Here is a 13,253-nt window from a genome sequence, read left to right as displayed (position 1 = left end):
CCAAGCTGATGCCAGGAGCCCAGAACTCCATCTGGGTCTCTCACATGGGTGGCAGGAACCCAAGTACTTAAGTCATCATTTGCTGCCTCCCCAGGCATATTAGTAGGAAGCCGGATTGAAAGCAGAGCAGTTGGGACTCTAATCAGCACTATGTTATAGGATGTAAGAGTCACAAACAGCAGCTTAACACACTGTACCAGAAGCCAGTTCCCAAGCTCAGCTGTTTTGAGACCTTGTTGCTTAATACGCCAAACACAGGACTGTGGTCACATGAATGAAAAATATGTAGGATCATTAACTTGGGCTCTAGTAAATATGCTGTTAAGAAATGTTAAACAGGGGGGGATATAGCTCAGTGGTAGAGCATTTGACTGCAGAAATGTTAAACGGATAATAAAAGCAGCTAACATTTATCAAGTACTTACACCACGCCAGGCCTGAAAGTAAGAGTTTTGCAATAAAAGTAAGAGATATGCAATATCTCATTTTATCCTCCCACAAGCATCTTATCCCCAGGTTCAAAAGGAAATCAAGGGCTAACGAGATTGGGAGGTTATCAGAAAAGCATAGTACATGGCAGAACATAAACTTGAACCCAAGGCCCCAACAGGAAGCTATAAAAGTTCTTTCTGTAAAAGGTGTTGCAGGAGCCCAAGGACTTGGGCCATCTTCCACTGCTTTCCCAGGCCACAGCAGAGAGCTGATCAGAAGTGGAGCTGCCAGCACTTGCACTGGCACCCATATGGGATGCTGGCACCGCAGGCGGTGGCTCTACCCACTACACCCCAGCACCAGCCTCCATAAATCTCTTTTTTAAAAAACAAAGTGCACTAGTGGAATAAGTAAGATGAGAATTACTATTCATAATAGTAAGTGAAAAAGTGAGTCCTAGGTGAGGGCTACTTGCCAAAGGCCCCTCAGCAAGTTGGTGCTCCACTCAAGTCCAGAATTCCAGCACTGTTTCCACTCATCAAGGCAGCAGGAGAACCCCCACTGGGCCTTCTGTGGCCATCCAGATCCACTGCAGTGGGTTTCCATCCTCCAGAGATGAACACTAGCCTCCAAGCCACAGTCGGTAGAACCATGTGCCAGGATAATGCAGGCTTCTCATGGAGTCTAGCTCCCTCAAGGGGCCCAAAGTGTCCGGGACCAGGGCATCAGCATCCCGCTCTGCAGCAGGCACCAGCAGCACCACTCTGAGATGGGCAGTCAGCTTTGTCCTGGCCACCATGTTCCCTTCATGTCTGAGTGCTGCCCCCTGCCAGGAAGCTGGGAGCATCCAGACAGTGACCCTGCCCTGCAGACTCTGCCTCCCAATTTGGTAACACCCTGACAAGCTCGCAGCCAGCAGAGTCTCATCAGGACCCCTCACCCCACACTGAGGCTATCCATGAAATCACGCAACTGGGCAGTAAAGGAGAACTGTGGCGGGGCCGCCTGGTGCCAAGGAGCCAGTCACCCCTCTCATAAAAAGGGAGTTCCGTGAGGAGCGTCTGGCAGGGAGTGGGCGCACTTCCCTGAATACCAGCCATTGAGCTGCAGGGAAGGGATCCAGCAGTTTTCACTTATGTGACCACAAACAGCAGACGCTAAAAATACACTGTGGTCTCGTCCTTCATTCCTCCAGCGAGTCTCAATACCTCATTTATAAAGCTGTGACCAGTTTTCCTTTTGTCAATGGTCTGGGAGCCTGGAGCCCTCAGATGGGTTATCCCAGCAGATGTCTGTTCTCCTTAGGACTCCTGATGGACAAGCTGTAGGGGCCTGGGAGAGAGCACCTGGAGAACCGAGGACAGAAAGTAGAGAGACAGAAAAGGCTCCCCGGCTTCAGCCAAGAGGGAGAGAAAGGAAAGAGGGGGCAAAGAAAGCAACTGCCATGGGCTCTAGAGGCCAGAGAGCAGCATGGCAGGTGATGAGGCAGGACACCGCCAGCACGAAGACACCAGGGAACCGAGAGGAGCCCCATGTCCCAGGACACACTGACCGCCTTGCTGACAAACGTCTGACTTGCCCCAAGAAGTTTAATTTTTCCCACAACTTGAGGTAAACAGATACTTTCACAAAAGTGCCATCACTTCTACGCTCATTAGATTCCTTCCTAGCGCAGCACTCAGACAGTTTCGCCACACATAACTGCACCCACCACCGCCAAGGAGAAAGACAAGCAAATTAGCTCTCGATGACAGGGGCGAAACCTGGAAAGACTGGCCAGCATAAGGGTGGGACTGACAGTCTTAGTCTACTATCCATGTTTCTGCTTCCTGTAGCCTGAGTAAGTCAAGGGGGCTCAAACGAAGAAATAAAAAGAATTGGGTCATTTCTGTCCATGTCCATCCTCAGAATTCACCCTGTGTAGTAACCCCCTAAAGAGATATAAAAGCCTTAATTTCTGGTGAGAAAGAAGAATCTTGAAATTCGAACATACTTCTGAAAAGCAGTAGTTTATTAAGAGAGAGAAAGAGAGGTTTTCCATTCATCTGCTGGTTCACTCCCCAGTTGACCACAATGGCCATAGCTGGGCCAATATGAAGCCAAGAGCCTGGAGCTTCTTCTAGGTCTCCCACACAGGCACAGGGGCCTAAATACTTGGACCATCTTCTACTGCTTTCCCAGGACATAGAAGAGAGCTGGATTGGAAGTAGAGCAGCCAGGACTTGAATGGATGCCCATATAGAATGCTGGCACTGCAGGTGGTGGCTTTACCCGCTACACCACAGCACCAGCCCCAGCTTCATCTTTTAAAAAGCTCTCAGTAGCCACACTGGATAGTGCAAATTCCAGAAAGCAGGCTCAATAGGCTTGCTCAGAGTGAATGTATTCTACATAGTTCTTGTAAGCCTAGCTCTCTCATTTCTTAGCCCCTGGCCACTGGAAGTGTAGGTCATGGACCAGCAGCATCAACATCACCTGGGAATTTGTTAGAACTGCAGAACCTGAGTCCAACCATTCACCTGATGAATTAGAATTTGCATTTTAACAAGATCCCCACATGTGTTTATGGCAAAGCAAATTAGAAGAAGGAAATCATAGGAACTTGGCCTACATTCATTTGATTTGTTTACATAGTATATCAACATGAGAAAGATTTGGGATGACTAAGATTAATAGCTTATAAGGAAGGAAGAGAGAAAGAACAAAGTCCATAGCAGCTGAAACCACTGAACACTTTGCTACATACTCTTTAATACCCCAAGAGCGTACTGTGATAATTCTATATAGCCATTGATGTTCCCAATAATAGTCCCATTTAACATGAAGTGCGAAGTCATATTCCCAAGCTACCCTTTCAAATATTTACTTAAGAGTGCTGCTATTTGGTGCAGTAGTTTTGTCCTAGCTTGGGACACCCATATCCTGTATTGGAGTGCCTGATTTGAGTCCTGGCTCCTCCACTTCCCATCTGGCTTCCTGCTAATGTGTATCCTAGGAGGTAGAAATGATGGCTCAAGTGCTTGGGTCCCTACCACCCATATGGGAGGCCCAAATGGAGTTCTGGGCTCCTGGCTTTGACCTGACCTAATCCTAGCTATTGTAGACATTTGGAAAATCTTTGTCTCTCTCTGCCCTTCAAGGAAAATAAAAATAAATGAAAATTTAAAAAATAATAAAGTGTTCATCTAACTTCATAGTGAATATTTTCCTTTACAGTGCTTAAATAAATGTTGAACTTACAGAGGATATTTCAGTCATTTTGATGCTATATGGAAAACCATATCCTTCAGTAATTGTTATAGTAATTGGGAACCTCAGTTAACTCAGATTTTGTTTTTTATGTACTACTTTTAGGAGTCAAATGACATCAAGATAAGATGTGATACCAGAGATTTACTGGAGGACTAGACAGCTAAAAAAACCCTCTTCAACCAGTACAACAAAAAGCTCATGTCTATTTGAACCTGGTAAAAATTTAGGTATTCAGTAGGTATTCAATTGATCACATTTTCATTACTAGATGACAACAGCTGATTAAAATTAGGAAGGCAAGAAAATGGATTCAAAACTGAAAGGAACTTTTGATTAACCAGACACAATTAGTGCCGTTCTGGATGAGGAAGCATTGGAGGTACTGGACCCCCACTGGAGGTCCTCAGGAGCATTGCTGGGTTCTATGCTAAAGACTCGACAGATCCATGGGTGGCAAAGTGGGGAGCAGAGGTTGATCAGATAGCCCAGGCCACGGAGACACTGCAAACAGGGCCAATCTCCTGGCTGAACTACCCAGCTAATATGGGAGCGTGCAGGGGAGGGAGGATCCAGGCCCAAAGCAGGGGATAAGAATGCAGAAGACAGCCAGGGTGTGGTCAAGTGCTGGGCATATTTTTATGGAGGGCTCCAGACAGGCCAAGGAGACTTAAGAGCTCTGACCCAGATCAGACAAACTCAGGTTCCCTTTTGCTTTCTCACTGCCTCGAGTGGAACTTTATTGCTATGACAACACAAAGAAAATCTATCAATGATTTGATATCTAAAGCTTTGAAATAAACAGCTGCATGGTAGCAATTTTATTATATAAACAGAACTGGGCCTAAAACTCACTTGGAAAAATGCAATATTTTCCTTTTATTCTAGAGACATTTGTACCAAGCTGTGGTTGTGGTGGAAACAAATAAATCACTATCACAGGATAGAATTAATGAATTATGCTTCAAAGCTATAAGTAGAGGTCCTGTCTTTAACAATGGCATTGCTTTTCAAATCAGCAGACCTCTAAAGTTTAGGAACCTCATGGACTGTTGACTCATGCCTTTCACATACAGTGCTGGAAGTCTTATTTCTACTTAGGTTACACCCACTCTGTCTCAATTCTTCTCACTTCATTCCTGAGCGTCAGGAGAGAGAGCATCTCAGGCTTAGAGAAGATCTGAACTTCTCTCCAATCTACCATTGTACAGTGGCCTATTGTCTTATACCACAGTGAATTATTTGGGGGAATATTTCTTATTACGAACTGCTGGCTTATTGTGTTATTCTCCAGTAATCAACTAGAATAAAAAACTGATTGGAGAACAGCAAGCATGTTGCTTTTTCTAAAATTTACCTGTTTATTTGGAAGGTAGACTGACAGAAGGAGAAAGAAAAATGGGGCGGGGGGGAGAGATTTCATTTGCTGGTTCACTGCCCAAATGTCCACAATATCCAAGCCTGAGCCAGACCAGAACTAGTAGCCAGGAACTCCATCCTGGCCTTGTACCTGGGTGGCAGGGTCCCAGGTGCTTGGCCCATCATCTGCTGCCTTTCCAGGTGCATTAGTAGGGAGCTGGTTTGGAAGATGAACAGGTGGACTCCAACTGACAATCCAGTATGGCATGTCAGCATTACAAATGGTGGCTTAAACTACTGCACCACAACCCCAGGAACCATGTCTTTCACATTTATGCTTTCTATCGCACCTAACATAACCCTAGGTGTGATTCCTCCTGTAGGAGGCCTTCCATGACCTAGGTCTGGGCTAGATACTTCTTTTTCATCACTGTGACATCTGTAGTATGCCAGTTACGTTGCAAGTGCATTAGGAATGGCTTCTTTGTAAGACGTTTCTTTTGTTTTTGAATCCTTTTGGGCTGTAAACAGGGTCCACATTTGTCTGGTTCATCATTGATCCTCTCGTACTAGTTCAGGTCTTGACATACGATACAGATTGTGCTCAATAAATATTTTAAAAATTGAATAATAATTTTCAAATATATGTTCAGTTGTTTGTGCAGTTAATGTAAGATGGTTAAGAAGACTGGGATGAATGGACTAAATAATATCATGGCATCATAACATTGTGATTGGCTTGGCTTCAGGCACAAGAGATTGAAATAATATAAACATTATAATGAAACAGATAACTGGCATTTGGTTGTATATGTAACTATAAAATCGTAAAATTGTTTTCTAAATGCATATTTAGCTGCCTATAAAATCGCAGCTCCTGGAGTGCCAAGGATAGCATTTTTTACTTCTTCCCATCTCCCACAGGTCCTACCTCAGTGAGTGTTTCTTGATTTGATGTCATTAAATGTGGGATTAAAAGAGCCTGTGTTCTAATGTATCTGTTGCTTCTAAACATCTGTTGCTTCCTAACAAGTGCTGCATTCATTTTAGTGGCACTGGTGCACAGAGGTAAACAGAGCCTTGGCAGGCCTTCCATAAGGGAAACTGTGTTTGCTTCCTTCATTAATTACTAATGGAGCATTAAGACATGCATTCTCCCTTGAGCCAAGTTGGATAATTCCTGGCACTTAATGCTAGGGTGCTTTCAAAAGTTGAGACATGTCTTGACACACCAGAGAGCATGCCCTATAGCAAGCACAGTGGTGACTGCAGTGCCAAGATTATACAAAGCTTCAAATATATCAATACCACGTGCTCTGTTATGTATGTTTAACTTTTGCAGCTTTTGAGTTAGTGTGGAATAATAAATATTTATCCCCAGAATATCTCTGAAAGTAGCTAACACAGTATGAATTAGACAAACACCAGAAAGATACATAGGAAGTTTAAAAATAAAAGGATGATCAAGGATTTACCAATCAAACACATATCAATGGAAAAAGAATGTCAAACTAACAGATGAAATAGGAATTAGGATATGATTTGTCAGTTTTTATTTAGCAGCAAATTACTGACACAATTAAAATGAAGGATTTATATTCCTGGATATGTCAACTAGTGTACCATCAAAATGATAACATGAAAACAGTAAGAAATAAGAGACTGATAAGAGACTCACTGGGAGTAATAGATAAAATATATAGTCATAAGATTAATAGATTAAAGAGATAAAATATGAATAAAGACTAAAAAGAATATAATCTAAAATTTTGAATAATTAGCTATACTTAGACATTTGTGGCTCATATAGAGTACCTTATTTTAAATACTCACATGAAAAAATTTACAAAATAATGATATGATAGTCCAATATATAGAAAATTTGCAGGCTACCCACTGTCATCAAAGCAATAGAATAACAAATTTAAATGTAAAAAAAACCAGAAACTAGTGATATGTGTATTTGGGTGTTGGAAGAATTAAAAGAGATAATATTGTTAAACTTTAATCAAACATCACTAATGGAAAGTGACACAAAGTGACTTCAAAGAGTCAATGTGATTCCTAGGACACAGGGATCTAGTCATGGTACTACTGGAAGTATTAACATTCCCAAAGGAAAAAAAAGTGTCAATCAAAACGAGCTTGGTTCAGCCAAGAACACAAATGCAAGTGCAAGTGCTCATCCAGAGAGAAGGGAGCCTCATCCTCCTGGGTTTAATTTGTCTGGCTTATTGGCAAGACCATTCTTCTCATGGAATTGGAAATGCAGTTATTTTTGCTGGATTTGGCTCTAATTTCATGTCCACCAAAGCTTCTTTTGATTTTGAATTGGCTTTTCTTATGTCAGACTATATTCAGGTTGTTTGTGCATTAACGGGAACCATGAATGAGGGGCTCCTGTGCCCCGGTAGAATTGATAAATCTGAAATGATTCTAAGAAATGCTCTGCTCTGGTGCTGGAAAAGAAAACTTCCCAAACCTTACAGGATGTTAAGGCTACAAAAAAGAAAGTGCCGAAGTTGACGTGCCTTTGTATATAAAGTAAAGCAAGTTAAGCAATCAAAATTGTTTATATCCACAGTTGTGTCTTGGTGCTCAGCAGGTTTTGGTAAGTATAAAGCACCTTAATATTTATTTAAGGCATGAAGTAAGTGGGAAACAATGGGATTATTTAACCAATATTGATGGTATAATTGATTAACTATTTTAAATACCCTAGAATAAATAGCATATGGATTTAAGAGTTAACTTATAAAACAGGAAAACTAAAAGAAATATCCAGATATTACTACTGAAGGTACAATGACTTTGTAAACTTAGAAAGATGAAATAGAATCACAAAAGAGAATTAAAAACAACAAATCTAACTATGAAAATATTAAAAAATTATGTTGGCAAAATAGTATAGTAATAACCAAAATTGAAAGTCAGATGACATGGGAAAATATATTTGCTTAAAATGTTAGTCAAAGGCCTGATATCTTTATTATGTAAAATGTTCATATAAACTTATAGGAGAAAATTATAATTCTAAGAGCAAAAACAGGGAATTCACACACACACACACACACAAAATTAAAACTAGCCAGTAAATACGTGGCGAAATGTTTGTAATTTCTCTAAATTATTGTCTGGCTGTATTTTTCTAAACTTATATTGGGGAAAAAACATGAAATTTACTTTTGTAAAACCCAGTGCTGGTGAGGATGTTGTAAAAACAATGTTCTCACTTTTCTTTATGCTGGTGGCATTTCGTGAATCAGCACCTTCCTTATGGAAAACAATTTGGTATTGCAGTATCAAGAGCCATGAAAATGTTTACAGCCTTGACCCAGTCATTTCACTTCTGGGAATCTAGACTGAGGAAAACTAATCCCAAGTATGGAAAATATTAAATGCCTAAAGTAAATTGGGAAACACTGTCTCATAAGAGAGGAATGGCTATTATGTCTTGGTTCAATCATTGGATAAAAAACTTCATAGCCATTTATGATTATGGGAATTGAGACAATGCAGACAAATGGAAAGATGCCCATGCTTTAATATTAAATGAGAAATGAATGAACATTAATGTATAAAAATAAACAGAGAAGAAAAGGGTAAATACACCAAATTTTAAAGGGGTTGAGCTAGAATGGCATGATGATCATGACTATTTGTTCTTATACACTTTTTTTTTTTTTGTAATGTACTTTCAGCCTAATATTCATGGGAGGCAATGGCTTCCCTTTCTAGCCCCTAACACTGTCCCATGCCTCATGCTTAGCTTTTACAACCTTACCCATATGTGTCGGTGCCACTCAAATTCCAACTCCTTCAAGAAGAGATGAAACTCTTCCTTTTCCATGCTCTCATAATGTTGAGTTAACTCTCTTATTACAGCAAGTATACAGTTTTCCTTGTGTGGAAATGATGTATTTATAGTGCGTGTTTGTGTCTGCTACTACATTTCTAAAGCAGAGAGAAGGAGCTATTTCATTTATTGTTTCTCTCCCTGCAGTGTAGAACACAGTGCCTTGCCTCTATGCTATGCCTGGATAAATATCAATTAAAATGAATGAAACTGCACTGCAGTGAACTATTTCTCATTTCCCTGCAGGTGGAGCTCATGAAGGTCTGCAACACTTGGGTCCTTTTGGCAACATCCCCAACATCGTGGCAGAGTTGACTGGTGACAACATTCCTAAGGACTTTAGTGATGATCAGGGCTACCCAGACCCTCCCAATCCCTGTCCCGTTGGAAAAACAGGTAATGGACATGCCCTTGGGTTCTCACAGAAAGTAGAGGCATTGAGAAAAAAATCAGAAATTCAAACACTAGCTACAAATATTTCCAGCACTGGTATTTATATCTGGAAGGCCCATTTGTAAGTAGAAGGAGCAGGGCAATTTCTTCTAGAACGCTTGTGTGAGTTCTGACGTTCAGAGACACTTATGATTCCCTCACCAAGGCTTTACCTTCCATCTCTCTTTCTTTAGGAGTTGATGCTCTTTTCTGCACTTGCTATGCTTTTCATGAGAAGAGAGAAATTTGTTTGCCCTTTGATGATACAATCTCTGCTTGATTTTAGCATCTTTGGAACTGGTTACTTTTTTAGATAATTCATTCCTATTTATTTCCATTCTCTTAATAATCAGCACATCAACTATGTCCCAGACCAACACCCAGTTAGCATCTATCCTGAAATCCTGTTTATTTGGAAACCAGGGGCTAGCATAGAGAGGGGCTCAGGAAAGTAAGAATTTGGTTAAGGAAGAAGGTTGAAACTTTCCCGTGTTACTCATGTAACTCATGTATCCCTTCTACTTTCCTACCTTCTATGCCAAAGGTATCGTGAGGGGGTTGCACTTATATTGACCATTGAGCAATTTACCTTAAAGGTAACCAGGACAGAGGCTCAAAACTCAGACTACATGAGTTCAAGTTCAAGGGAAACTTATGTGACCTTGAACAAATAAACACTTTGCATCTCAGTTTCCTCATTTACAAAATGGGGGTCATGGTGGGAATTATATGAAATTATCCATATAAAGCATTCAGCACCCAGCACAGAGTTAAGACTCACTCATTGTCATCCTGATCACAACTGGCTTTGTCAGTAGTAGCTAGTGCACCTTGCTCCTTGGGCTTGTGCTGACTTCTAGCACCAGGGTGTTCCTTTTCCCTAAGCCTAATGGCAATAATAATAGTTGGCATTTATTATAATATTTTATATTAAATATGAAGCTTGGAATATAACTTTCCCAAGATTATTCAGCTTCAAGACTGTGTACGACAACACCGTGACATATTGCCTTACTCTGAAAATTATGACAGTAATGGTCCCCCTTGGCTTTTCTTGAACACAAGGTAGCCTCTCTCTGAAAGACACTCTCTAAAAGAAGTTACTCTTTGTTCCATTTAGAGTGAGGCCTCTGTTTTCCATGGGGTACAGATCTTCCATCTTGAGAACAACCAAAGTAGCTGAATCTGACCAAGCCAGTATGGGGCTGTTGGCCCAGGATGGCAGGAAAATCTGAGTCACCACCTGGCTTCCATCACTTCAGCCACCTTTTATTTGCTTGTAGGGTTTGGAAGCTGAAGAAGAAAGATCAGCTCAGAGTTTGGAAAGCAGCAGTCTCTCTGGAGGTCTGTTTGATTGATTAGGTAGAGTACAGTGCTGAAGTTCAAGTGTGACCCCACCACCAGCAGCATTAGCAGCATCTGGACACTTGTTAGAAAGGCAAATTCTGAGGCCCAACCGCTGACCCAATGAATCCAGAAGTCTGGAGGTCGAGCCTGGCCAGCGTGTGGTAATCAGGCCTTCACATGCATCTGGTGCACTCTGAAGTCTGAGACCCACTATTGTAGGAGAGTGGAAAGAGGCCCAACATTTGAGTTAAGAGGTCTGAATTCTGGCCTTCGCTACAGTATGCTAAACTTCACTTTCATGGGCTCAGTCTCTTCGTTTGTAAAAAGAAGACAAAGCCTTAAGGAAACATGCAGTGTTGTTCTAAGTTGTCCTGAGGAAAAGAAAAAAGAATACAGCAGACCCATGTAATCCATCCCTAGTTTTGTGCACTTTGGAGCTTTGAGAGGAGAGCAATCAAGGTGGGCTGATGGAGTCGGATGCAACCTCATCTCCAGACATTTCATCCCAGATTATCTGCCATTTCCTTTGCTATTCTTCCGTTAAGTGAACATGGTCCTCATTCTTTGCTCTACCACAATTTGTATTCTAAGAAGGAAATCACTTGCCAAGTTTAGCCTTATTTGTGAGAAGTTTCTTGGGAACAGCCTCAAATTATGCATGACACAGCCCAGCACAGTTGAGCAACCCACGAATAAAACATTGACTTCCTCCTCCCATGCCATGTTCATCTCTGAATCATGGCCCACTCATCCTGGATGGAGCAGCAGTACCCAAAAAGCCATCTCCCAGTCTCAGGGAAAAGGCTTTGGATTCTAGGGCACATTTTTAGGTCTTGAGATAACCTTCAGTTCTTCCAGCAGGGCTCTTTCTCTCCATCTCAGTTTGGGTCCACTCAGAGGTACTGGGGAAACAGTTGTGAAAGATTGTAAAGCCACCATTTGAAGACTGCCTGAATTTTCTTGCTTTGGTGAAAAGTGAACAGCTCGGTGAGAAATGGGGCACTGCATTAGTGGTGCAAAGGAATTTGTCCAAATGCTGACTTCCACATTAGCTTTATGCCACTAAGAGCTGAGAGATAGTATGCTTAAAGCTGCTGGAAGGTTTCAGCGTGGTCCCAAGAGTTAGACAAACTGGCTAATTGTAAATAGACCCCAACACCATATTGACCTTGATGCCTCATTATCTCTTTGATAAAGGACCCTCTTTCTGTTCCCAGTCCTGCACAAAATTCCCTTCCCATTTCCACCCTTTTTTTTTTTTTTTACTGTCATAAAGTACATTAGAGATGGGGAAAAAAAGCTTCATTTTTAGAACATTTGCCTAGTAATGATAGAACGTAGACAAAAGCAACATGAAGAGTAACTTTCTTTCTCTGGTTTAAATGGAAGACATGCTTCATTTCAAAGAGCAGACATCATATAAACTGCCATTTAAAGGGAGATGATAGGAAGAGAACTAAAACATATTTAAGATCCTATTATGTGCCAGGTGCTTTCTACAAAGGTACTTGAAAAAGTCCATGAAAATAGGATTTAAAGATAAATTTATTTTGATGCAAAAAAATTTGAAATGCATGCACATGAGGGATCTTCAAAAATGTTTGGAAATGTGTATTATGAGAAAACTATGGGCATATGCATTTGGCTTAGTGGGTTTTTTTTTTAAAGATTTATTTTATTTGAAAGAATTACAGAGAGATATAGAGACAGAGAGAGAGAGGTCTTCCATCCACTGGTTTACTTCCCAGATGGCTGTAACAGCTGGAGCTGCACCGATCCAAAGGCAGAAGTCAGGAGCTTCTTCCAGGTCTCCCACATGGGTTCAAGGGCCCAAAGACTTGGGCCATCTTCCACTGCTTTCTCAGGCCATAGCAGAGAGCTGGATCGGAAGTGGAGCAACCGGGACTAGAACTGGCACCCATATGGGATGCCGGCACTGCAGGCCAGGGATTTAACCCACTGCGCCACAGTGCCGGCCCCTGGCTTAGTGTTTATGTCACCAGTTAAGACACCCACGTCCCCATTAGAGCGTGTGGGTTCAGTTTCCAGCTCTAACCCATGACTATGACTTACTGCTAATGAAGACCCTTGGAAGCAGTGGTGATAGCTAAAGTAATTGGCTTTTTTCTACCACAGACATGGGAGACTTGAATTGAGCTCCTAGTTACCACCTTCAGCCTGGCCTAATCCTGGCTATTGTAGGCATTTGGAGAGTGAACCAAATTTCTTTTTTTTTTTAATTTTTTTCTTTTTTTTTTTAACTGTGTGTGAAATTATAAAAAATTCTGCACCAAAATAAACTTATCTTTTATTTTTATCTTCTCACAATTTCTATTCCTCACAGCAAACCTTTTAAGTAAGATTATTTACATCTCACAGATTAATGAGTAAATTTAGAGAGGATAAGTTAACTTTCCCAAGAAACTAAACCCATCAATGTCTTATGAGTTGGGATCTGACCTGGTTATTTTTAGTTTTTTTTAGGATTTATTTATTTATTTATTTGAAAGGCAGAGTAACAGAGAGAGAGAATGAGGAGACAGAGAGAGGGAGAGATCATATATCCACTGGTTCACTC

At 41.2% G+C, this 13,253-nt stretch overlaps 1 protein-coding gene across 3 annotated transcripts in view; it reads left to right on the top strand.

The window, feature by feature from the left end:
- Positions 1–13,253, top strand: part of SCG5 (secretogranin V) — a 61,876-nt gene that overhangs the window by 31,791 nt on the left and 16,832 nt on the right. For all 3 annotated transcript variants that reach the window (XM_062205576.1, XM_062205574.1, XM_062205575.1), the window contains exon 3: positions 9,143–9,292. In XM_062205576.1, coding sequence (XP_062061560.1) covers positions 9,143–9,292 — 150 coding nt within the window. The remainder of the gene's footprint in view (positions 1–9,142; positions 9,293–13,253) is intronic.

This window comes from Lepus europaeus, chromosome 11 (assembly GCF_033115175.1).
Source record: "Lepus europaeus isolate LE1 chromosome 11, mLepTim1.pri, whole genome shotgun sequence".
NCBI classification, from domain to species: domain Eukaryota; kingdom Metazoa; phylum Chordata; class Mammalia; order Lagomorpha; family Leporidae; genus Lepus; species Lepus europaeus.
This window is presented reverse-complemented; position numbering and strand designations above follow the sequence as displayed.